The 24,816-nt window shown below is 42.7% G+C and overlaps 2 protein-coding genes across 2 annotated transcripts in view; both read left to right on the top strand.

The window, feature by feature from the left end:
- Positions 1 to 2,651: 2,651 nt before the first annotated feature.
- LOC129818244 (betaine--homocysteine S-methyltransferase 1-like) lies at positions 2,652 to 7,519 on the top strand. The gene is made up of 8 exons (XM_055873992.1): positions 2,652 to 2,760; positions 3,279 to 3,411; positions 4,582 to 4,694; positions 5,016 to 5,207; positions 5,374 to 5,521; positions 5,774 to 5,956; positions 6,092 to 6,320; positions 6,540 to 7,519. The coding sequence occupies exons 1-8, from the start codon at positions 2,731 to 2,733 to the stop codon at positions 6,718 to 6,720; spliced, it is 1,209 nt and encodes a 402-aa protein (XP_055729967.1). The 5' UTR covers positions 2,652 to 2,730; the 3' UTR covers positions 6,721 to 7,519.
- A 2,846-nt stretch (positions 7,520 to 10,365) lies between these two features.
- The window catches only part of LOC129818241 (junction-mediating and -regulatory protein-like), a 71,070-nt gene continuing 56,619 nt past the window's right edge, over positions 10,366 to 24,816 (top strand). The window contains exon 1 of the mRNA XM_055873988.1: positions 10,366 to 11,893. Within this exon, the coding sequence (XP_055729963.1) occupies positions 10,994 to 11,893 (900 nt within the window). The 5' untranslated portion in view covers positions 10,366 to 10,993. The remainder of the gene's footprint in view (positions 11,894 to 24,816) is intronic.

Raw genomic sequence — 24,816 nt, 5'->3', positions numbered from 1 at the left:
AATTCCTTTGTGGGTGACATTAACAGTAGGCTATGGACATTTAAACAAAATCTCTATATATTTAACCTTTATTTAACAAGTCAGTAACTTCTTAGTTACAATGACGGCCTATCCCGGCTAAACCATAACGACACAATTGTGCACCGCCTTATGGGACTCCCAATACAGCCTGGAATCGAACCAGGGTCTGTAGTGATGCCTCTAGCACTGAGATACAGTGCCTTAGACCACTGCGCCACTCGGGAGCCCCCATGTTAATACTCCCACTCAATTGGTGTAGCACATTTCACAAGGGCTCCTGGATTGACACAGGAGGTTATGTGCTGTTTTTATCAGTCCCTGCTGGTCTGATGTATTAGATCCAGTCTGAACAGGCCATGGAGGGACATAGAGTTGTATCCCAAATTTGACGAGAGCTCAATAGGGAGCCATTTGAGACACACGCAGACTTACAGTATCATCTTCTATTATATAAGTACAACCCATAGAAACCCCCTGGAACAACTGACCTGCATTCAGGTTGTATCTGTTGATGAATGCTATTGGTACTATTTTTACAAAACATGGGAGTTTAACCATAACCTAACCATATGTTTCTAAAAGTGTGCGTGTGCGTGTGTATGTGTGTATCCACACATTGTCACGCCCTGACCTTAGAGAACCTTCTTATGTCTCTATTTTGTTTGGTCAGGGTGTGATTTGGGGTGGGCATTCTATGTTTTTGTATTTCTATGTTTTGGCCGGGTATCGTTCTCAATCAGGGACAGCTGTCTATCGTTGTGGGAAGTTGACTTTGTTAGTGGCACTTATGCCCTGTAAGCTTCACGGTCATTTTTGTTATTTATTGTTTTGTTGGCGACATTTTAACAAATAAAAAGAAAAATGTACGCTCACCATGCTGCACCTTGGTCTACTTCCTTTGACGGCCGTGACAGAACTTCCCACCACCAAAGGACCAAGCAGCGTGGTAAGGGGGAGCAGCGTTTTCAGGAGAACTGGACATGGGAGGACATCCTGGACGGCAAGGGATCCTGGACATGGGAGGAGATCCTGGCCGGAAGGGATCGCCTGCTGTCGGAGCAGGTGGAAGCATTGAGGAAGGCGGAGGCAGCGAGTAAAGGGGCCCGGCGTTACGAGGGAAAACGGCTAGCAAGGAAGCCCGAGAGGCAGCCCCCCCAAAAAATATTGGGGGGCACACGAGGAGATTGGTTGAGTTAGGTTGGAGAACTGAGCCAACTCCTCGTGCTTACCGTGGCGAGCGTCATACTGGTCAGGCACCGTATTTATGCGTTGGAGCGCAGGGTGTCTCCAGTGCGCATTCACAGCCCGGTGCGCTACATCCCAGCTCCCCGCATCTGCCAGGTTAGGGTGAGCATCCAGCCAGGAAGGGTTGTGCCAGCCCTGCTCTCCAGACCTCCAGTGCGCCTCCTCGGCCCAGTATATCCTGCGCCGGCTCTACGCACAGTGTCTCCGGTGCGTCTGCACAGCCCAGTGCGTCCTGTGCCAGCGCCCCGCATGTGCAGTGCGAAGATAACCATCCAGCCAGGACGGGTTGTGCAGACTCTTAGCTCGAGACCTCCAGTGCGCCTCCACGGCCCAGTGTATCCGGTGCCTCTGCCAAGGACAAAGCCTCCTGTATGTCTCTCCAGCCTGATGAGTCCTGTGCCTGCGCCCAGAACTAAAACTCCTGTATGTCTCCCCAGCCTGGTGAGTCCTGTGCCTGCTGCCAGAACCAGGCCTCCTGTATGTCTCCCCAGCCTGGTGAGCCCTGTGGCAGCTCCACGTACCAGACTGCCCATACGTCAGTACCACCCCCCCCCCCCCCCCCATCTGATTTTGCCGTTATTTGTGTATTTTTTTCTTAACAGATTGGATGAGTTTAAGAATTATATTAATCAATCTAACAAAAACAGACAAACATATTTCTGCACAAACACTGAACACATGTTAGTCTTGGCAAAATAGGTCCCACTTTATATCTGAAGGCTCTGGAATAAAATGTGATCCTATTTTTTGGTGGTCACACATGACTTAGAAAACTGTAATTCCAAGTCATAATGGAAAGAGCTATTGCACATATTGATTGACCCATGCTAAATATCTGTGCTGTGGGCCTTCACTGAAGTTACAAACAACCATGATAAGCTATTGCACATTGCCCTGTATGCATCTTTCTTTTAAGTAAACATGCACAAGGTAAAATAACAAGTGTTCTTTGTGCTACATTTGCATTTATAGATGCAGAGAAAAAAGAGATCTATGCTGTGTTCAAAACAACTGTGAACTTATACATCTGCATTGCTTGCTATTTGGGTTGTAGGCTTGGTTTATGTATAGTAAGCTGTGACATCTGCTGATGTCTCCGACTTCTGACTTCAGTACGTTCAAAACAATTGGGAACTCGGAAAAAAACGAGCGACATGAAAAATAGTTTTGGACTGTCATCCAACTCGGAATTCCAATTAATGAACTGGGGCCTCTTTCTAGAGCTCCGAGTTTCCAACCTGGGGATCATTGACGTCATGATTTGACACCGTTTTCCCCCGAATTCCCAGTTGTCATGAAAGCGCCATGTGTAAGAAGCAGGAGCAGGCGGATCTGTGTGTGACATCACTGCGCACCACACCTCTCTTTTGGCTTATAAAGGCAGACGTTTCACTGCTTCAAACACCAAATCTAGCCGAAGCGTTTGGTTGAGAAGGTGGATCTAAAATACAACTGCAATCACCAATGATCATGGCACCCGCTGGAGCTAAGAGGGTAAGTGGCGAATTAATATGAATGAACGTCATTGGCTGTATCCAAATGCATGCAGTCTTTTGCAGAACCTTTGCAGATGTGCTATGTATTGCTTCAACTATTTAGAAGTTCTTTGGTATAATGCATGTTTTTATAACTATAAAAAATTCACAAAAAAAAGTGTTTGATGGAACAATTGTGACTTCTACTATAACTATATTCTGTAACTTTGTTTTAGAGAAGCGTTTCCCAAACACGGCCCTAGGAGTTTTGGTGGATGAGTTGATAGTCTGAATCAACTGTGTAGTACTAATTTGGGTAACACGGCTAAGTTTAAGGGTCCCTAACCCACTGAAGTTGAAATGTTAAAATGGATAAGGGTTGGGGTTTACGGAAGGCACGTCCCAAGGACTCCTGATAGCACTGACCCTAGGTTACGGCTTGCTTATTTCATCCAGGGATACGTTATGCGTATATTAATTAAGCGTGCATATTTCATACTTGGAGAATGACCAACTAATTACGCAATGTTTGTGCAGAACATTCTGGAGCGCCTGGATGCAGGCGAAATTGTCATCGGGGATGGGGGCTTCGTCTTCGCCCTGGAGAAGAGGGGATACGTGAAGGCGGGCCCCTGGACTCCTGAGGCCGCCGCAGAGCATCCTGAGGCTGGTAAAATGAGCGCGCTTATCTAATTGCTTGGCTACCTGGCCTGGACCATGCATCAGCCATAATACATAGCAGTTCGCGTAGCCTCTCGCCTACAACTTGTCCACCAGACGCACACTGTAAAGTAGTTAGTTCCGCTAACAACATTTTTGTGGAAATACTGTTATATTTTTAAGTTGTAAATCGTTTTTTGTCTTATGAACTTGATGTATTCTGAGCTATAACGATTGAAGTTACTTGAACATTAATATTTGTTGCAGTGAACATAGTGTCACTAAAAAAGGTTAGTACTTTAAGGAGATGTCTTTCTAGTGTAAGTAGTTCTGATTACTCATTTTCAGTGGTGTCTTAATGTTTAGCCTAACATTGTTTTATGCGTTTGAAGACTTGCCACTTGAACCCCCCTTGCCAGGCATTCCTGGGCACCGTGCTCATTTCTCGAACAGTAACTGGTGGTAGAGCTGTAAGCATTACAATATGCTGCATTAGCTTCTGTTATGACGAGTGGGGCACATTACCTTGCTGATTGTGGGAATGGGTTGTCTCATTATTGAATGTCAGTTTTCACAACGGTTTTGATATTGTTCATTATCAATTACACATCATAGCACAACAAACTGCTTAATACTATTTTAGAAATGCGTTTCCTTATTAACACTCTTAAACAATGTATATGTATTGAAATGTTGAATTACCCCAAATCCCCCCAAAACAGAGCCATGTGGCACTAAATATTCTTATTAACTTGCAAAAAAGTGTAACTATTACAGCACAACACATACATGTCATTGTTTTACTCAAATATCAATCTCTGACTACTTTATTTTAAGTAAAGACAAACATAATACAATCAAGTAATAACAACTTATTTTATGAACGTTGGACTGACTGTAAAATATTGAATAATCATAACTTGTGAACTCTACTTTAGATTAGCAGAACACAAGTAAATGGTTATTTACTCTATAACCTAATTTGTTAACAGTACTCAAACATTAAGTGATAAATCTTATTGACATGAGTTGGTACCACTTTTATGCTTAGAGTTCTACTGACTGTTGGAGTAGACACTACTAGTTACTTTTTACAGTGCACGTTTTAACCAGACGAGGCTGAGGGCATTAAGTTGAAGTTGTAAATACTTAGCCAAAAGCCGATTGCTCTTACTTCCAGTGCGACAGCTGCACCGTGAGTTCCTGCGGGCGGGGTCAAATGTCATGCAGACCTTCACCTTCTACGCCAGCGACGATAAGCTGGAGAACAGGGGTAATGCTCAGCGCTTCACAGTGAGTATCTGTCTGCTCTGTTGGGAAAGCTCAGGGGGGAATGAATAAGCATGCCAGACCCATGCTACTGTAATTACCTTTTAGCCAAGCATTTCTAAGCAAGATTGACCAATGACTGAAAGAGCTTATATAAATGAATCTACCTGTAAATCAGTTTACTATATGTTTCTCAACGCCTGTTCTGTTCAGCTCCACTTTATTTCCCAATGTGGTGTTTAGCCTACTTTGCAGGTTTCACAATTGTGATATAAAATACATTGTATTGGACCTCAAACTACATCAATAAGGTTGTACACTAATCAATGGCTGCTTTGACACCAGGGTGCGCAAATCAACGAGGCTGCCTGTGACCTGGCCAGAGAGGTGGCCAATGAGGGTGACGCGATGGTGGCAGGTGGGGTCTCCCAGACCCCCTCTTACCTGAGCTGCAAGAGCGAGGCCGAGGTCAAGGGTATCTTCAAGAAGCAGCTCAATGTCTTTGTCAAGAAGAATGTGGATTTCATGATTGCAGAGGTAGGAATGTGATGTTGTACATGCGTATAGCACATTTTCTTATACACACCATACTGGTACTGTACGTCTCATTTTGACCTGACCGTTTCTATGTTCAATGGATCCTCACTTGGACAATGCTGTGTTTCCGGTCTTCACTTATTCACCCATCTGTGTGTTTGTGCAGTACTTTGAGCATGTGGAGGAGGCAGAGTGGGCCGTGCAGGTGTTGAAAACGTCCGGGAAGCCAGTATGTGCCTCCCTGTGCATCGGCCCTGATGGAGACCTCAACGGTGTCAGCCCTGAGGATTGTGCTGTCAAGCTGGTCAAAGCTGGTATGGGACTTAATTTAACCATTAGATGTGCACACATGTTTGTTTTACTATCCTTGTGGGGACCAAAAAATTCGAGGTTGGACTCTTTTTCCTTAACCCTAATTGTAAGCCTAAAATAGCCTTTTCCTTGTGGGGTCCCTCCTTGTTTTACTATCCTTGTGAGGACTTCTGATCCCCCACAAGGATAGTAAAACCAAAAACGGTGTCAATAGTGATATTGTCAAACGGTCAACTCACTTTATCTGCTTATAGGAGCCAATATTGTTGGCATCAACTGCCACTTTGACCCCATGACCTGTGTGAAGACTGTGAAGATGATGAAAGAGGGAGTGGAGAGGGCAGGGCTGAAGGCCCATTACATGGTGCAGCCTCTGGCCTACCACACGCCTGACTGCAACTGCCAGGGATTCATCGACCTGCCAGAATTCCCCTTCGGTACACACACGATAACATCTCCATCACAATCTCTCTCCTGCCCCCTAGTTGTGTTCTTTTTCTCTTTTTCTTCCTTTCTTGGCTCCCTCTTTCCCCCCTCAACTCCCTCTTTCTGACTGCATTTCTCTCCCCCAGGTCTGGAGCCCAGGATTCTGACCAGGTGGGACATGCACAAGTACGCCAGAGAGGCCTTCAACGTTGGCATCCGTTTCATCGGGGGCTGCTGTGGCTTCGAGCCCTACCACATCAGGGCTGTGGCTGAGGAGCTGGCCACAGAGAGAGGCTACCTGCCCGCTGCCTCCGTCAAGCACGGCAACTGGGGTGCTGGCTTGGAGATGCACACCAAGCCCTGGGTCCGTGCCAGGTAACGAGACCGTATACACCACAAGGGTACAAATTAATAAGATACCAGGAACCACGAAGGAGTGCCAGTATATGACTCCAGTCCAAAATTATAAGAGTTAAATTATTTAACTCTAATCGGTACTATAAAACACATGAGGTTACCTATTACTGTAACATTTTAGTACCAGCTTATAACTACGTTTGGCGTATACATATGACAATCCTTCTCTTCCCGCAGGGCCCGCCAAGACTACTGGGAGAAGCTGAAGCCAGCATCCGGGCGTCCCAAGTGTCTCTCCATGTCCACCCCTGACAGCTGGGGTGTCACCAAAGGCCATGCCGACCTGATGCAGCACAAGGAGGCCACCAGCCTGGACGAGCTCAAGCCCCTGTTTGAGAAGGCAAAGGCCAGCCACTGATCATTCCTCCTGGGTAAGGAGGGAGGTGGAGCCCCTAGAGGAAAACCAGCCAGGAGGACACTGTTCTCTACTCGTGGTAGGTGTGTTGTGGTATTGTGTGAGAAAGGCAGAGGGAAGAGCTCACACATATTCCGAGTTTACATACCAAAAATGATAAGATAGTCTTATTCTCCTGATTTCTAGGACCATATTTTTGTCAACCAAAAGTTATTTTTATTGTCATTTAGATTTGCACCACTTGTACATAGTGTAGCACCATCGTATACTCTTCTGTAATAATTGAAGTAACATGTTATAGATTTCTCATTTCAAACTTGATATGTGCTTTACTTGGACAGAATGTTACAGGAGTCATCAAGCCAGTGATGTGTGGTGTTAGTGAAACAAACTAAAAAGCTGCTGTCGTGTCCACACGTCTCCAGAGTGTGCTGTTGATCTGGGGTGTAGTCATTACGCGGAGCCTGTTGCAAAACATTTAGCAACAACTGTTTACTCCAAACAACATTTGGCAAAAAAAACAAGTTTCTATTGGACAAATTCAGTTAGGTTTTGTTCTGCTTGCTTCATCATTTGTTTTTTTTTTAAACAGTTTCCGTTGCAAGAGATAATGAATACATCCCTGGTGCAATCGAAACCTAAGCTTATAAAGTGTTAACAAAACTACTGTGAACACAATGTTAGCTCTGGTGAAGAATTTAGCCTAGTTATGAACACAAAATCTAGTGCCAAATATTGTCTTACCAAATGGAAGTATTGACTTCAATACTGTTTTTTTTAATAAACTGCCACGTGACCTTAATGTTTGACTTTTTATTGTATTTCTTATCAAAACATTAGACATGCAAATGTTTTCTGAAATAAAAAAGAACCAAGTGTTAATTAACAATTACAGTAAATTGTGACATCAAAATAGAAATGATTCAATACAAATGAGTACTAAAAAGCAGTCATTCTACCCTTGCAGAAATATTCAATCATCTGAACAGTTTCTTTCACCGGCTGGGGCCCTCACCAACCGGCCATCTCGTTCATAGGGAATGTAATATGCACATTAAGCATTCTCTGAACTGCACATAAAAATAACTAGGTAGAAGCAACACACGATCTAGAAATATCAAAGTACACTATATACAGGGTCAGTTCCCGTACCATCATCGTTATTTACAATGTGCAGGGATTGATAGATACAGTATGTATAGGGGTAAGGTGACAAGGCATCAGGATATATGATAAACAGAGTAGCAGCAGTGTTTATGATTGTAGAGTCAGTATAAATGCATGTGTGTGTGAGCAAATGATGGATGGAGTGAATGTGTGTTGGAGTATCAGTGTACGTAGTGTGTAGGGCCCTGTGAGTGTGCATAGAGACTTGACGCACGGGTACCGCTTGCTGTGTGGAAGCAGAGAGAACAGTCTATGGCTTAGGTGGTTGGAGTCTAACGATTTTCCGGGCCTTCCTTTCACACCGCTTGAGAGGTCCTGGATGGCAGGGATCTTGGCCCCAGTGATGTACTGGGTTGTCCACACCACCCTCTGCAGCACCATGCGATTTGAGGGCGGTACTATTGCCATACTTAAGCAGTGAACAGGGAGTACAGGAGGGCACTAAGTACGCACCCCTGTGGGGCCCACGTGTTGAGGGTCAGCGTGGCAGAGGTGATGTTGCCTACCAGCACCTGGGGTCAGACCATCAGAGTCCAGGATCCAGTTGCAGAGGAAGGGGTTCAGTCCCAGGGTCCTAAGCTTTGTGTCGAGCTTGGAGGGGACACTGGTGTTGAACAGTATTCCTCTTATTTAGGTGGGTGAGGCCGGTAATGGAGTGCAATTGAGACTGCCTCGTTTATGGATCTGTTGGGGTAGTATGCAAATTGGAGTGGGTCTGGGATGATGGAGTTGATGTGTGCCATAACAAGCCTCTCAATGCACTTGATGATTACAGGTGTGAGTGCTATGGGGCGGTAGTCATTCTGGTATGAGGACTTAGAGTCCTTAGAGCAGCGTTTCCCAAACTCGGTCCTCGGGACCCCAAGGGGTGCGCGTTTTGTTTTTTGGCCCTAACACTACACAGCTGATTCAAATGATAAAAGCTTGATGATTAGTTGAATCAGAGGTGTAGTGCTAGGGTAAAAACCAAAACGTGGACCGAGATTGGGAAACGCTGCCTTAGATTTCTTGTCTCTAAATGTTGTCTGTCACTAGCAGCACCATATTACCAAGTAAAATTCTGAGTGTGTAAATATACTTGACGAATTACGGTAATTCTCATTCCTGCAGTAATTACCATATCCTGCAGGAATATCAAAAATCCAGGACTGAGTATAGGAAAACATGATTTAGCAGACGCTCTTAACCCTAATTGCGCCTGTAAGTCGCTCTGGATAAGTGCCTTGCTCAAGGGCTCATCGGCAGATTTCTTTACCTAGTAGCATCAGCGATTCGAATCAGCAACCTTTCAGTTACTGGCCCAAAGCTCCTAACCACTAGGCTACCTGCCACCCGTTCACAAAAACAAACATTCCTCCAGGAAATGTATCTTTTAGTTTTCAGAATGATGCAATTTTTACATGGTAGGCTATCTCTATGTAACTGTGCTATGTAGTGTGACTGCTTGGTTTAGAGTAGACTAAAGCAGTTTGGCTGCATACATTTTAGAGACAAAGTATGCCATCACGTGGACAAAATGGAAATCACCTTGTAGTATACTACTGTGAAATAAACTATCATCTGTAGGTGGCAGTGTTGGGCCATGTGGCCCACTATCATCCCCAGTACTCTTCAGTATCATCATGACAAACAATGACTGTATCAAAGGCAAAAGCAGCAAGTAAAAACGAATTAATTCATGATTTACAAAATATATTGTAGCTTAATGGCTAAAAATTTGTTTGTACCATGTTTTGTTTTGCTACCATGTTTTATTGCTACCATTTGTTGCCATGTGGTGTTGCTACCATGCTGTGTTATGTGTTGCTTCCATGCTATGTTGTCTTAGGTCTCTCTTTATGTAGTGTTGTCGTGTTGCTCTTGTCGTGATGTGTGTTTTGTCCTATATTTTTATTTTTAATCCCAGCCCCCGTCCGCGCAGAAGGCCTTTTGCCAGGCCGTCATTGTAAATAAGAATGTGCTCCTAACTGACTTTCCTAGTTAAATAAAGAATAAAATAAAGAAAAGTGGAAACGTCTGTCATTTAAACACCTCCCAAATAAACAAAACAGATGTTCAAAGGTGAGTCCTCAAAACATCAAATGAGAGTAACCTAACCATTCAGTTGATTCTGTCACTGGCAACAAATGGTCTGAAGTTAATGAAAAATGGATCATTTGATTATTTAACAAATTGTCACCACCATGCTTGTTGCTATGACCCTTTTATGTCATGGTGCTTTTGTTATTATTTTATGTATTAGTTCAATGCAGGTCTATATGCTACATTGACAGAGTGAAAGTTGTATGAGCACAAATGATTACTTGCCAGGGCAAGTACTAGTTGTGTTATGCATGATTTATAACACATGAATAAAGGTTTATATTAAAAGTGATTTGATTAAAATAAATAGGGATTTGTAGGCTACATTTGACTTTTTGTTGTTGTTAATTTCTGCGTCACCACGTCCACTGCGTGTCCCACGTGCAGATGTTTAGGTCCTCGTGCAGAACTACGTCACAGCACTTCGCAGTTGGAAGACAAACGTTTGAAAGAGGTAAAGATGCGACATCAAAACAACAATTTATCGGATGGAACAGAGGGACAGCTCATGGACAATATCCACCGGTTGTCTTTGGACTATTAACAATCTAGAAACAGTAAAGACAGTATTTCCGAACATTTCAGAAAAGTGATTTGTTCAGAAAATCCCCCCCGGGTTTGACAGCACAGCAGCTCTCAACCGTTTCACTGCTTGTAAACAGATCCTCACACGTGACGATGGGAACCGCGGCTCTGCATTGTCTGTAGTCGCACAAAGGGAGCCATCCAGCGCATGTAGCAAGCTGGTGAGCGAGGCAGGTGGAGAGATGACAAGCCTGCCAATTTACGATAATAATTAGACTCTTACGCTTTTCGTGTCTGTTTTGTTCTTAAGGATGTAGGCGAGCTTTTTACGTTCAGAGGGTAATCAACTCCAAGCTTGTATACAAAGCTAGCCACGGCTGGTTTTCTGTAATCTTTTTGGTTAACGTAGCTAGCTAGCTAGCCTTTTTAGCTTCAACGGAGAACTGTAAAAAGGGGTATTTGTGTGTGAGCTCACTAGCTCCGTTTTTACTGGCTGGATGAGATGTCATTCATGATGGAGGATTCTGTAGAGTCGGACTGGGTGGCCGTTCGACCAAATGTTTTCGACGAAAAGGAAAGACACAAATTCATTTTCATCGTTGCTTGGAACGAGATCGAGGGAAAGTTCGCCATAACCTGCCACAATAGAACAGTACAGAAACGGACAGCATTTCGGGATTCGCTATTGGAAACTGTCGAATGTGACCTCGTATCCCCCGTCACCGTCAAACTAGCCCCCGAGGCAGACAAACACAAAACTCCACTAAGAAGTCATACCAAAAGGAAAGATGACATCTCCACATTGGTTAAAGTTAGATCTAACGTCAGCCCGAAAGAAAAAAAAACGCCAAAGAGCCCCATTCGAGAGAGAACGGCTGCTGTGGGTGCCTCGTCAAGGCCAGCCGAGAGTGTTATCAAAACACTGGGGTCGTGGGACATCGTGTCCTGCAAGGTGACCGACATTGAGGTCCTGGAACCAGCGGATGTCCCTAGTTTGCCTCGCTCCCCGGACGATGGCGACGGAGAGGAGTCGGACAGCAGCCGAGAGGGCTACAGCTGGGCCGGGCTATTCTCCTTCCAGGACGTCCGGGCAGCCCACGTTCAACTCTGCGCGGTCAACTCGGACCTGGAGCCCTGTCTGCCCCCCTTCCCTGAGGAGCCGGTGGGCATGTGGACCGTGCTATTCGGGGCCCCGGAGGTGTCCCAACGGGAAACGGATGCCCTGTGTTACCAACTACAGGTGTACCTGGGCCATGCTCTAGACACCTGTGGCTGGAAGATCCTTGCCCAGGTGCTTTTTACGGAGAGTGATGACTCAGAAGAGTACTATGAGAGTTTGAGTGAGCTGAGACAGAAGGGGTATGAGGATGCTCTCCAGAGGGCCAAGAAACGTCTCCAAGAGGTAAATTAAACTTCACTCCGGTCTCTCAGCACCCATGTTTTATTGGGGAATAGCTAAACGTTGTGAACAACCAGTCTCCAGACAAAAATAACAAGTGTAGCTACATTAATCCTCAACTGTTCTGCATCACTAACATTACAACATAGCTGCCATACATTTTGAATAACTCAAGAGAATTGATTTCATGCCATCATATTATCATCATTCTGGTCTCACAATGAAGAGTATTTAGTGTTTCACATGAAGGAGAATGCCTGGAGAAACTCCTGACACTCTTTACTGTGTTTACACTTTTTGTTTCAGCTGGCATTACTGTACATTACTGTATACACACACACACTGTGTCCATGGGCTGGTGAGATCAAACATGCATGTCAGGGTCACCCAACCACATGTCACCTGTCCCCCTCTGTCTCAATTCTATTCAAAGGGTTTTATTGGCATGGGGAACATACATTGCCAAAGCAAGTGAATTGGATAATGATCAAAAGTGAAATAAACATCTGTTGCTCTAAACTCCACAGTCCCAGGCCTGTAATATGATCAGGCCTGGCCCCTGCCCTGACAATCCAGTTCTTGCTAGGTGGAGGTTAGTCCATGGTTATAGTTGGATAATGGGGTATGGGTCCACCACACTTGAGTCATGCAGTTCAGCAAACTTAGTTTCAATGTTATCATTTGAATGGCTACCATGATGACAAGAAAGGACAATCAACATTCTAGTAACAAAGACCAGTGCCCATGGGGGTGGATGGTAAAGCTCCTCCTTTAGGGCAGCTCCTACTATCACCCTGTTATAATCATCATCGTTATTGTAAGTGCTAGGGCACGCTTTATATAAAAACTATCCACTCCTGCTTCTCTCTATCTCTCTCTCTTTATCTCTCCACCCCCCTATGTCTGTCTTCTCAATCTCTCTGTCATAGTGTGTGTGTTTGAGTCAGAGACCACAGAACATCTGAGCAGGCTAGGACAGGGCAGGACTAACCGGTGCAAATAAGACTCACAGTTACTCACAATCAGGCTATTGCTTTGGTGTTACAGAAGGGTGTTTCACTCATTATGAGGACTAGATTGTTATTGGTTAGGCTAATGCTAATTATGTTATGACAAATGTATAAACATTTGGCTGAATGTGGACTGATTTGTACTGTGTGAAGAGTACACTGTCCTTTGTTTTTATGGAAAAACTTGGGTAAGAATGATGGCAGGATGTTGATGGCAATGGAGGTTATTACTGGAAAGATCTTGTGTATTCCCTATTGCAATGATGACCTGGTTTGACTCTGTAAGGTGTTTCTTCCTCATGTCTGGACTGAGAGAGAGACAGAACACTGTGTTTTCATATTGTAGGTAAATGAAGCTCATAAAACAACTAGGGTAATGCCTCATCTAGTGTGTGTGGAGGTGCCTGCAAGTGACTTCACATTAGAGGTCGACCGATTAGGATTTTTCAATTACGATACCGATTATTGGAGTACCAAAAAAAGCTGATACCGATTAATCGACCGATTTTTATGTATATATTTGTAATAATGACAATTACAACAATACTGAATGAACAATGAACACTTTTATTTTAACATAATATAATACATAAATAAAATCTATTTAGTCTCAAATAAATAATGAAACATGCTCAATTTGGTTTAAATAATGCAAAAAACACAGTGTTGGAGAAGAAAGTAAAAGTGCAATATGTGCCATGTAAAAATGCTAACGTTTGAGTTCCTTGCTCAGAACTGGATAAGAGCGTCTGCTAAATGACTTAAATGTAAATGTAAACATGAGAACATATGAAAGCTGGTGGTTCAATATTCCCAATTCTTTAATATTCCCAGTTAAGAAGTTTTAGGTTGTAGTTATTATAGGAATTATGACCCGTTGACTATTTCTCTCTATACCATTTGTATTTCATATACCTTTGTCTATTGGATGTTCTAATAGGCACTTTAGTATTGCCAGCCTAATCTCAGGAGTTGATAGGCTTGAAGTCATAAACAGCGCTGTGAGCAAGCATTGCTAAGATCTGCTGGAAAACACAGTAAAGTTTGAATGAATGCTTACGAGCTTGCTGCCGCCTACCACCGCTCAGTCAGACTCCTCTATCAAATCGTAGACTTAATTATAATATAATAAACACAGAAATTTGAGCCATTAATATGGTCAAATCCAGAAACGATCATTTCGAAAACAAAATGTTTATTCTTTCAGTGAAATACGGAACCGTTCCGTATTTTATCGAACGGGCGGCAACCCTAAGTCTAAATATTACTGTTACATTGCACAACCTTCATTGTTATGTCATAATTATGTAAAATTCTGGCAAATTAGGTCTCAAAGAGCCAGGCGACTGTAACGTCCTGACCAGAGTTCTTATGTGTTTTGCTTGTTTAGTGTTGGTCAGGACTTGAGCTGGGTGGGAATTCTATGTTGTGTGTCTAGTTCGTCTGTTTCTGTGTTCAGCTTAATATAGTTCTCAGAGACAGCTGTCAATCGTTGTCCCTGATTGAGAATCATATATAGGTGGCTTGTTTTGTGTTGGGGATTGTGGGTGGTGGTTTCCTGTCTCTGTGTTTGTATTCTGCACCAGATAGGTCTGTATCGGTTTGCCACTTTTGTTATTTTGTATTTGTTTAGTGTTCACTGTAGTGTTTGTTAATTAAACATGTTGAGCACTGGCTACGCTGCGTGTTGGTCCGATCCCTGTTTCACCCCCTCTTCTAGTGAAGAGAGGGAAGGCCGCCGTTACAGCGACCCAAACTGTTGCATATACCCTGACTGCGTGCAATGAACGCAAGAGAAGTGACACAATTTCCCTAGTTAATATTGCCTGCTAACATGAATTTATTTTAACTAAATATGCAGGTTTAAAAAAATATACTTCTGTGTATTGATTTTAAGAAAGGCATTGATGTTTATGGTTAGGTACATTCGTGCAACAATTGTGCTTTTTTCGCGACTGCGCTTTTGTTAAATCCTCCCCCGTTTGGCGAAGTAGGCTGTGATTCGATAAATGTACAGGCACCGCATTGATTATATGCGACGCAGGACAAGCTAGTTAACCTAGTAATATCATAAACCATCTGTAGTTAACTAGTAATTATGTGAAGATTGATTGTTTTTTATAAGATAAGTTTAATGCTAGCTAGCAACTTACCTTGGCTCCTTGCTGCACTCGCGTAACAGGTGCTCAGCCTGTCACGCAGTTTCCTCATGGAATGTAATGTAATCGGCCATAATCAGCGTCCAAAAATGCCAATTACCGATTGTTATGAAAACTTGAAATCAGCCCTTATTAACTTCTTTCATCTAGGGGGCAGAATTTTTATGTTTGGAAAAATAACTTTCACAAGGTAAACGGACTATTTCTCAGGTCCAGATGCTAGAATATGCATATAATTGACAGATTAGGATAGAAAACACTCCAAAGTTTCCAAAACTATCAAATATTGTCTGTGAGTATAACAGAACTGATTTTGCAGGCGAAAACCTGAGGAAATCCAACCCGGAAGTGCCTTTTATTTGGAAAAATCCCTGTTCCGTTGCCTGCCCCTCCTCCATTTAATGGGGTATCAACCAGATTCCTTTTCCAATGGCTTCCTCAGGCTGTGACCAGGCTTTAGACATAGTTTCAAGCTTTTATTTTGAAAAATTAGCGAGATTTTTCAAAACGCGTCAGGTGTCTTTGATTAGTTCCTGCACGCGAGAGATGTAGCTCGATATTTTCTTTCTCTGTAGTATTGAATAGGTTACCGTCCGGTTTAAATATTATCGATTTATGTATGTTAAAAACAACCTGAAGATTGATTATAAAAAACGTTTGACATGTTTCTACGAACATTACGGATACTTTTTGGAATTTTCGTCTGCCTTTCAGGACCGGAACGAGCCTGTGGTTTTCTGAACATAACGCGCAAACCAAATGGCGGTTTTTGGTTATAAAACTAATCTTTATCAAACAAAAATAACATTTATTGTGTAATTCGAGTCTCGTGAGTGCAAACATCCAAAGATTATCAAAGGTAAGCAATTCAATTTATTGCTTTTCTGACATTCGTGACCAAGCTAATTTGAGGCTAGCTGTTTGTACTGTTTTGTCGAGTGATTGATAAACTCACAAACGCTTGGATTGCTTTCGCTGTAAAGCATATTTTCAAAATCTGACACGATAGGTGGATTAACAACAAGCTACGCTGTGTTTTGGTATATTTCACTTGTGATTTCATGATTATAAATATATATACACTGCTCAAAAAAATAAAGGGACACATCCTAGATCTGAATGAATGAAACATTCTTATTAAATACTTTTTTCTTTACATAGTTGAATGTGCTGACTACAAAATCACACACAAATTATCAATGGAAATCAAATTTATCAACCCATGGAGGTCTGGATTTGGAGTCACACTCAAAATTAAAGTGGAAAACCACACTACAGGCTGATCCAACTTTGATGTAATGTCCTTAAAACAAGTCAAAATGAAGCTCAGTAGTGTGTGTGGCCTCCACGTGCCTGTATGACCTCCCTACAACGCCTGGTCATGCTCCTGATGAGGTGGCGGATGGTCTCCTGAGGGATCTCCTCCCAGACCTGGACAAAAGCATCCGCCAACTCCTGGACAGTCTGTGGTGCAACGTGGCGTTGGTGGATGTAGCGAGTCATGTTGTCCCAGATGTGCTCAATTGGATTCAGGTCTGGGGAACGGGCGGGCCAGTCCATAGCATCAATGCCTTCCTCTTGCAGGAACTGCTGACACACTCCAGCCACATGAGGTCTAGCATTGTCTTGCATTAGAAAGAACCCAGGGCCAACCGCACCAGCATATGGTCTCACAAGGGGTCTGAGGATCTCATCTCGGTACCTAATGGCAGTCAGGCTACCTCTGGCGAGCACATGGAGGGCTGTGCGGCCCCCAAAGAAATGCCACCCCACACCATGACTGACCCACCGCCAAACCGGTCATGCTGGAGGATGTTGCAGGCAGCAGAACGTTCTCCACGGCGTCTCCAGACTCTGTCACGTCTGTCACATGTGCTCAGTGTGAACCTGCTTTCATCTGTGAAGAGCACAGGGCGCCAGTGGCGAATTTGCCAATCTTGGTGTTCTCTGGCAAATGCCAAACGTCCTGCACGGTGTTGGGTTGTAAGCACAACCCCCACCTGTGGACGTCGGGCCCTCATACCACCCTCATGGAGTCTGTTTCTGACCGTTTGAGCAGACACATGCACATTTGTGGCCTGCTGGAGGTCATTTTGCAGGGCTCTGGCAGTGCTCCTCCTGCTCCTCCTTGCACAAAGGCGGAGGTAGTGGTCCTGCTGCTGGGTTGTTGCCCTCCTACGGCCTCCTCCACGTCTCCTGATGTACTGGCCTGTCTCCTGGTAGCGCCTCCATGCTCTGGACACTACGCTGACAGACACAGCAAACCTTCTTGCCACAGCTCGCATTGATGTGCCATCCAGGATGAGCTGCACTACCTGAGCCACTTGTGTGGGTTGTAGACTCCGTCTCATGCTACCACTAGAGTGAAAGCACCGCCAGCATTCAAAAGTGACCAAAACATCAGCCAGGAAGCATAGGAACTGAGAAGTGGTCTGTGGTCACCACTCCTTTATTGGGGGTGTCTTGCTAATTGCCTATAATTTCCACCTTTTGTCTATTCCATTTGCACAACAGCATGTGAAATTTATTGTCAATCAGTGTTGCTTCCTAAGTGGACAGTTTGATTTCACAGAAGTGTGATTGACTTGGAGTTACATTTGTGTTGTTTAAGTGTTCCCTTTATTTTTTTGAGCAGTGTATAACGCAGGTGAAATTGTTTAAAATGCAGATTTTTTTGAAGTTCTGTAACATTACACATATTGGTACCGAACCGTTCGTTACAGGGACCTGCTTTCGGTCTGCACTGTGAACCCAAATGAATACATATTAAAAAATTAAAAAAACGCTAGGCCTATAGGCTAAGCCTATGGTATGCTGCTTTGTATTCCATTGACTCTTGAGTAAATCTGAGATATTAGGCTATTCTGTTAAATGGAGGCGGGGCAGGCAACGGAACAGGGATTTTTCCAAATAAAAGGCACTTCCGGTTTGGATTTCCTCAGGTTTTCGCCTGCAAAATCAGTTCTGTTATACTCACAGACAATATTTGATCGTTTTGGAAACTTAGGAGTGTTTTCTATCCTAATCTGTCAATTATATGCATATTCTAGCATCTGGACCTGAGAAATAGTCCGTTTACCTTGAACGTTATTTTTCCAAACATAAAAATTCTGCCCCCTAGCTGAAAGAAGTTAAAACAACTAGAGCCTATGTGCACGTTGTAATAAAAATGTGGATCTTAACTGCCGCATTTCAAACTATCCTTTTGAGTCGCAGCCGGGAACTGTGTCCCACTGGGCACACATTGGTTGAATCAACGTTGTTTCGACGTCATTTCCAAAGTGGAATAAACGTTAAATTGACGTCTGTGCCCAGTGGGGTACGATGGCGAGTGGTGGGGTCACTTTTAAGCTAGAATTGGAGGATCCTCCATCGTTTAAATCTCCATTTTTGGGAACATTTTGGCTTCAGAGGAGATCACAATGGCGATGGACAGAGAATTGTGGATAAAATGTTGACAGTATGTTGCCACTGCTCAACAATAATGGCCTATGCAGCTCCCAACACCTCAAACATGTTGACACATTTACGCCGACAGTATTCCTAGCACCGGAGCAAGGCAGAAATGCAAAGAAACAACAGCACAACTTTGTCTCCCCTCTGTATTCAAGCAGCCCTTCACAGCTGATTCTAATTGAGAAGAAATGGTATGCTGCTGACAAAGGCAGTACAGTATGCTTTTCATGAGTGTGGCGCTTAGCTTGTTGTTATCGGCCAATCACAAGTCATCAAAGGGGCCCTACAGTCATAGAGCCTCTGTGTGGCAAAGAAAGTTAGGAGATTATTTAATCAATGAAGGACTGGCCCCGACAAAAAAATGTTAACTTCTCTGGGATATGTGGGACGGTAGCGTCCCACCTAACCAACAGCCAGTGAAATTGCAGGGCGCCAAATTCAAAACAACAGAAATCTCATAATTAAAATTCCTCAAACATACAAGTATTATACACCATTTTAAAGATAAACTTCTCTTTGATCCAACCAAAGTGTCTGATTTCAAAAAGGATTTACGGCTAAAGCATACCTTGCGATTATGTTAGGTCAGTACATAGCCACAGGAAAACACAGCCATTTTCCAGCCAAAGAGAGGAGTAACCAAAAGCAGAAATAGAGTTAAAATTAATTACTAACCTTTGATGATCTTCATCAGATGTCACTCATAGGACTTCATGTTACACAATACATGTATGTTTTGTTCGGTAAAGTTCATATTTATATCCAAAAATCGGAGTTTAGGCTGGACGCTACTGTCTCACTTGGCCAAAAGCCAGAGAACATGCAGAGTGCCAAATTCAAATAAAATACTATAAAAATCTAACTTTCATTAAATCACACATGAAAGATAGCAAATTAAAGCTACTCTGGTTGTGAATCCAGCCAACATGTCAGAATTCAAATAGGCTTTCCGGCGAAAGCAAACAATGCTATTTTCTGAGGATAGCAACATTGTAAACAAAGAGAGAGAAGCATATTTCAACCCTACAGGCGCGACACAAAACGCAGAAAGAAAATATAATTCATGCCTTACCTTTGACGAGCTTCTGTTGTTGGCACTCCAATATGTCCCATAAACATCAGAAATGGTCCTTTTGTTCGATTAATTCCGACGATATATATCCAAAATGTCCATTTATTTGGCGCGTTTGATCCAGAAAAACACCGGTTCCAACTTGCTCAAACGTGGCTACAAAATATCTCAAAGGTTACCTGTAAACTTTGCCAAAACATTTCAAACTACTTTTGTAATACAACTTTAGGTATTTTTTTACGTAAATAATCGATAAAATTGAAGACGGGATGATCTGTGTTCAATTCAGGATTAAAACAAACTGTAGCATGCTTTCAGGTTACGCGCCTCAAACAAAAAGTTCACTTCACTCGACTCTTGTTCTGAACAGGGCTACCTCTTCATTACACAAAGGACAAACCCTCAACCAATTTCTCAAGACTATTGACATCCAGTGGAAGCGGTAGGAACTGCAAGAAGGTCAATTAGAAATCTGGATTCCCAATGAAAAATACATTGAAAAGAGAGTGACCTCAAAAGAATAGAATCTGAATGGTTTGTCCTCGGGGTTTCGCCTGCTAAATGTGTTATGTTATACTCACAGACATGATTCAAACCGTTTTAGAAACTTCAGTGTGTTTTCTATCCAAATCTACTAATAATATGCATATCTTATCTTCTGGGGATGAGTAGCTGGCAGTTGAATTTGGGTATGCTGCCCCCTACCCTAGAGAAGTTAAAATATGTATTTTTCCATATATAGACAAACCCTATGTTTTAATAAAATCAACTATATGTAGGCTACTGAGCTTGTCTGATGCTTTAAGCACACTGTGATGTAAATAATTAGACACGCAAATTACTGAAGGGAGCCAGAGATCAAGGTAGCCTAGCCAGAAGAAAAAAAAACTGTTCCCGATCCCCCTCCTCCAGCTGCTGCTGGCCTTTGCAAATTCTGCCGTTATCCTCCTGAAGTTGCCGGTAATAGGCTACGCCAGGGGTCGGCAACGTTTTCAATTTGAAGTGGCACGTAGTCTTACCATTTCTACCGATTTCCGTGCCAGTTATGATTTTCATATGCACATTTTCGTGGAATCGTTTTATTCAATTTATAATAAAGTCTTTGTACCTCAATCATTATCATATGTTTAATAAAAATTCTAATGGCCAACTATGTAAAAATAGTCTACATAAAGCCAACAAATAAAAACATTGCAGACTGCAGGTTGAAAATATTCTGATTTAAAAAAGAAATATCCTATAAATCACATTGTCTACTCATGGCCTGTCTGCAAGAAACTTGAAGCATTGTATCAACTATCAACTTGGTCTGGCCTGAAAAGCTTGCACTAGCAAACTTGCATCATTGTATAAAATATTCTTGGCCTTCAGTTTCCTGTGCCAGTGAGCTCCTGACAGACACAGCTGTAGGCTATTTGCGCAAGGGATACGAAGTAATCAGGTAGAAGTAATCAGGTAGGCCGGTTTTATGGCGTTTCCAACGGATCAGAGCATTACATTTTTTCCCTCCTTTCACACAAGTGGTTATCGAAAGAGAACTGGAAATCTTTTTCAAATAGGCTACGTTGAGGAACTATTGCCATTCTCAATGGATGTAAAAACAGACTTTGTTTACTTGCTGTTTGAGGTGAATAAGAAATTACTTTGAGAAGCTCCACAGTGATGGTGAGTTAAGACAATCAGAAATACTATCAGATCCCCATATGGGAACATTTATAGGCCTACATTTGTGTGCGGTTGCCTAGGCCTACTTCTATGCGTAATCGGGTGCGCACCGTTAATCAACATTGACAGGAACGCTTCAAACAAAATACAATTAATAAATTGGCAACTTGTAAATGGAATGAAATACACCAAAACGTGTTCCTCACAAATGTAGCCTAGGTTGTGCGGTCCGCAAACAACATGTCCACTCCGACAAGGAGAACGGTAAAAGACTGTAATAATAATAATATATTGAATGCATTAACAGAAATTACTGAAACTAAACAAACAATGTAGATAAAAAATTATGGGAATTAACGGTAAATGTGATACTGGTGTGCCATCCCGTGGCCTCCACAATGGATTAGTCCACTCAGACCAGACAGGTGTGAATCAGACAGGTGTCTCGTGCTATAAAAAAATGAAAATATATTTGTGACTGCTCGACTAAAAAAAATTGCTCGACAGTCGACTAAATGGGGTCAGCCCTAAGACCCGATGTGGGGTCGCCTGATTTGAAAATGCGGTTGCGAGAGAAACTCAGAAAACAAACATTTTGCTTGGCTCATTGAACCGGGGTTACATCAGTAACCTCCAATAGCCGGTAGATGCGGTTGTAATTAACAGTGGTTTCTGAATGCCTTTATGGACCAGCACCTGCAATTTAGCTCCTCAGTTGGTCAAGATGGTCAACCCCGCCCATTTTCTTGTTGTAATCCATTACAAGCTCTGGAACAGATATAAATTCCAACCACTTTTAACTTCTTATGGGCAGGTGGGACGCTAGCTGGAAATTGCAGAGCGCCAAATTCAAAATACAGAAATAGTCAAATTAAACATTCATAAAAATACAACTGTTATACATCGGTTTAAAGATTAACTTCTTGTTAATCCAGCCGCTGTGTCAGATTTCAAAAAGGCTTTACGGCGAAAGCATACCATGCAATTATCTGAGGACAGCGCCCCGCTTAAAAAGCATACAAACATTTTACAACCATGTAACGGAATTACAAAAGTCAGAAATAGCGATAAAATTAATCACTTACCTTTGATGATCTTCTTATGGTTGCAGTCACAAGAGTCCCAGCTAAACAATAAATGTTCGTTTTGTTCGATAAAGTCCCCTCTTTATGTCCCAAAAACTCAGTTTTGTTGGCGCGTTTTGTTCAGTAATCTACTGGCTCAAAGGCGGTCACGACATGCAGACGAAAACATCCTAATAGTACCTGTAAAGTTCGGCGAAACATGTCAAACGATGTTTATAATTAATCCTCAGGTTGTCTATTGTCTAAATAATGTATCATATTTTAACCGGACAATAGCGTCTTCAATAGAAAGGAAAAACAATGAACGGCGCGCAATCGGTCATGTGCGCAAAACAGCTCTGGTTCATTCTACAGTCCACTTAGAAAATGGTCTCATTCTTCCTCATTTTTCAGAATACAAGCCTGAAACAATGTCTAAAGACTGTTGACATCTAGTGGAAGCCATAGGAACTGCAATCTGGGTCCTATCCCAATACATACTGTGTAGGCATTCAATTGAAAAGTTCCCGCATCAAAAATATCCCACTTACTGGATGGATTTTCCTCACGTTTTCACCTGCCATATCAGTTCTGTTATACTCACAGAGATTATTTTAACAGTTTTGGAAATTTTAGAGTGTTTTCTACCATGCATATCCTAGCTTCTGCTTCCTCCACTCCCTCCTCCTCTCCCTGTTCCCCTTCCTGATCCTTTTCACTCTCCTCTTCCTCTCTCCCTCTACTCTCCTCTTGCTCCATTTGCTCTTGCTCTCCTCTTGCTCCTCTTGCTCCATTCCTCCCGTTTAGCACCTCCAGGCCTCCATACAAGCCGTGATGCGCCCCTTGGCAACATCTACAAACAAAATAATAAGTCTAATAAATAAATGTAATATACTCCATCACAATAAATCCCTTATTTACTTCAGGCAGATCTAAAGAAACATCATGATATCATTCTTTATGATATCTAACTCCTCTTCCTCCCTGCCTTTTGCTGCTAAGCCCTGATTCTCCACATCACTTCCCTCACTTTCACTGACCTAGAGGAACAGAGGGAGAGGAGAGGAGCAACAAATAGGATACCATTGTAGTCAGGAACATAATCTCTCTCTCCCTCTCACACTGTCTCTCTCTTTCTTTCTCTCAACCTTACAGACTCTCTTCCTATTAATCACCTCTTAGGGATTCCCATAATAAATTGTGTTTTACAGTTACACGCCTCCCATTCCACACTCTCCCGCCCTCTCCCGCTCTCTCTTTCGCCCCAATCAACTCTCAACTAGAGATTTCTTCAATGTTAGCTGATTAGTTACGAAGATGGGACAGTTTCCAAATTTAATTGCATCTGTAGAAACAGGACAAAACAAGCACCTTGTTAGCTGGCTATGTAATTAAATATCCAACTCAATATCATATGTGTAACGCACGTCGTCAGGAGAAGAGGACCAAGGTGCAGTGTGGTAAGTGTTCATACTATTTAATAAAATAGGCAACACTTGACAAAATAACAAACATGACAAACTGAAAGGTGAAACAAACACTAAACAGGAAACAAACACCCACAAACACAGGTGGGAACAGGCTACCTAAGTATGATTCTCAGTCAGAGACAACGATAGAAAGCTGCCTCTGATTGAGAACCATACCAGGCCAAACACACAGAAATACACAACAAGGACAACATAGAACACCAGACATAGAATGCCCACCCAAACTCACGCCCTGACCAACCAAAATAGAGACATAAAAAGGATCTCTACGGTCAGGGCGTGACAATATGAGCTCCACTGCATGGGCATCTACCTTAACACAACAGCTAAGCTGTCAAATAATAGGAAAACAAGGCAATGTATAGCCTATGAATATCTGCACCTAGCAAACCTGACAAACCATAACCTAAGCAGACAAACACAAATTACTCTACTCATTTTGGTGGCTAGTTTGCTGGATGTCTGTATGGATAGCTAGTGAAAGTGACAGCTGAGGTTGACGATTCAAATTTACCACTACACACAACTTTCCTTGCCTGACGGACTAACTAGCTAGCAAGCTATAGCAAGCAGCTTGGGCCGTTTCCATCTTTTAATTACATCAGTAGAAACAAGACAAAATACAGCTAAACAATGCAACTATTTCCATGAGACCGAGAGCAATCATTTGAGCTCCACCGCTGATGTGCTTGCCTGTACCAACTAAGTGATCATGACAGGACGTGCTAATCTGAGAGCTGTTCCCAAATTTTCACAGCATCAAACATCAACAACACCAGGCATATATCTGCTGTTTACATATTTCACTCACCTTGACATCACCGCTTTTCATTGTGCAAGTATGTGTTCGAATCCTTATCACCAACCAACATAAATGCAGCCTCTTTCACAGTGAAAAGTCGTGCCTGCTTCGGCGCCGTCATTTTGAGTAATGAAGTGGGAAAAAAGACAAATGACAGCATGATCTTTTTCTGGTTGACAACAACAGCCACACGAATATGAAAACCGGT

This window comes from Salvelinus fontinalis, chromosome 21, assembly GCF_029448725.1.
Source record: "Salvelinus fontinalis isolate EN_2023a chromosome 21, ASM2944872v1, whole genome shotgun sequence".
Classification (NCBI taxonomy): domain Eukaryota; kingdom Metazoa; phylum Chordata; class Actinopteri; order Salmoniformes; family Salmonidae; genus Salvelinus; species Salvelinus fontinalis.
The sequence above is the reverse complement of the archived record's forward strand: the minus strand, read 5'-3'. Positions and strand labels throughout refer to the sequence as shown.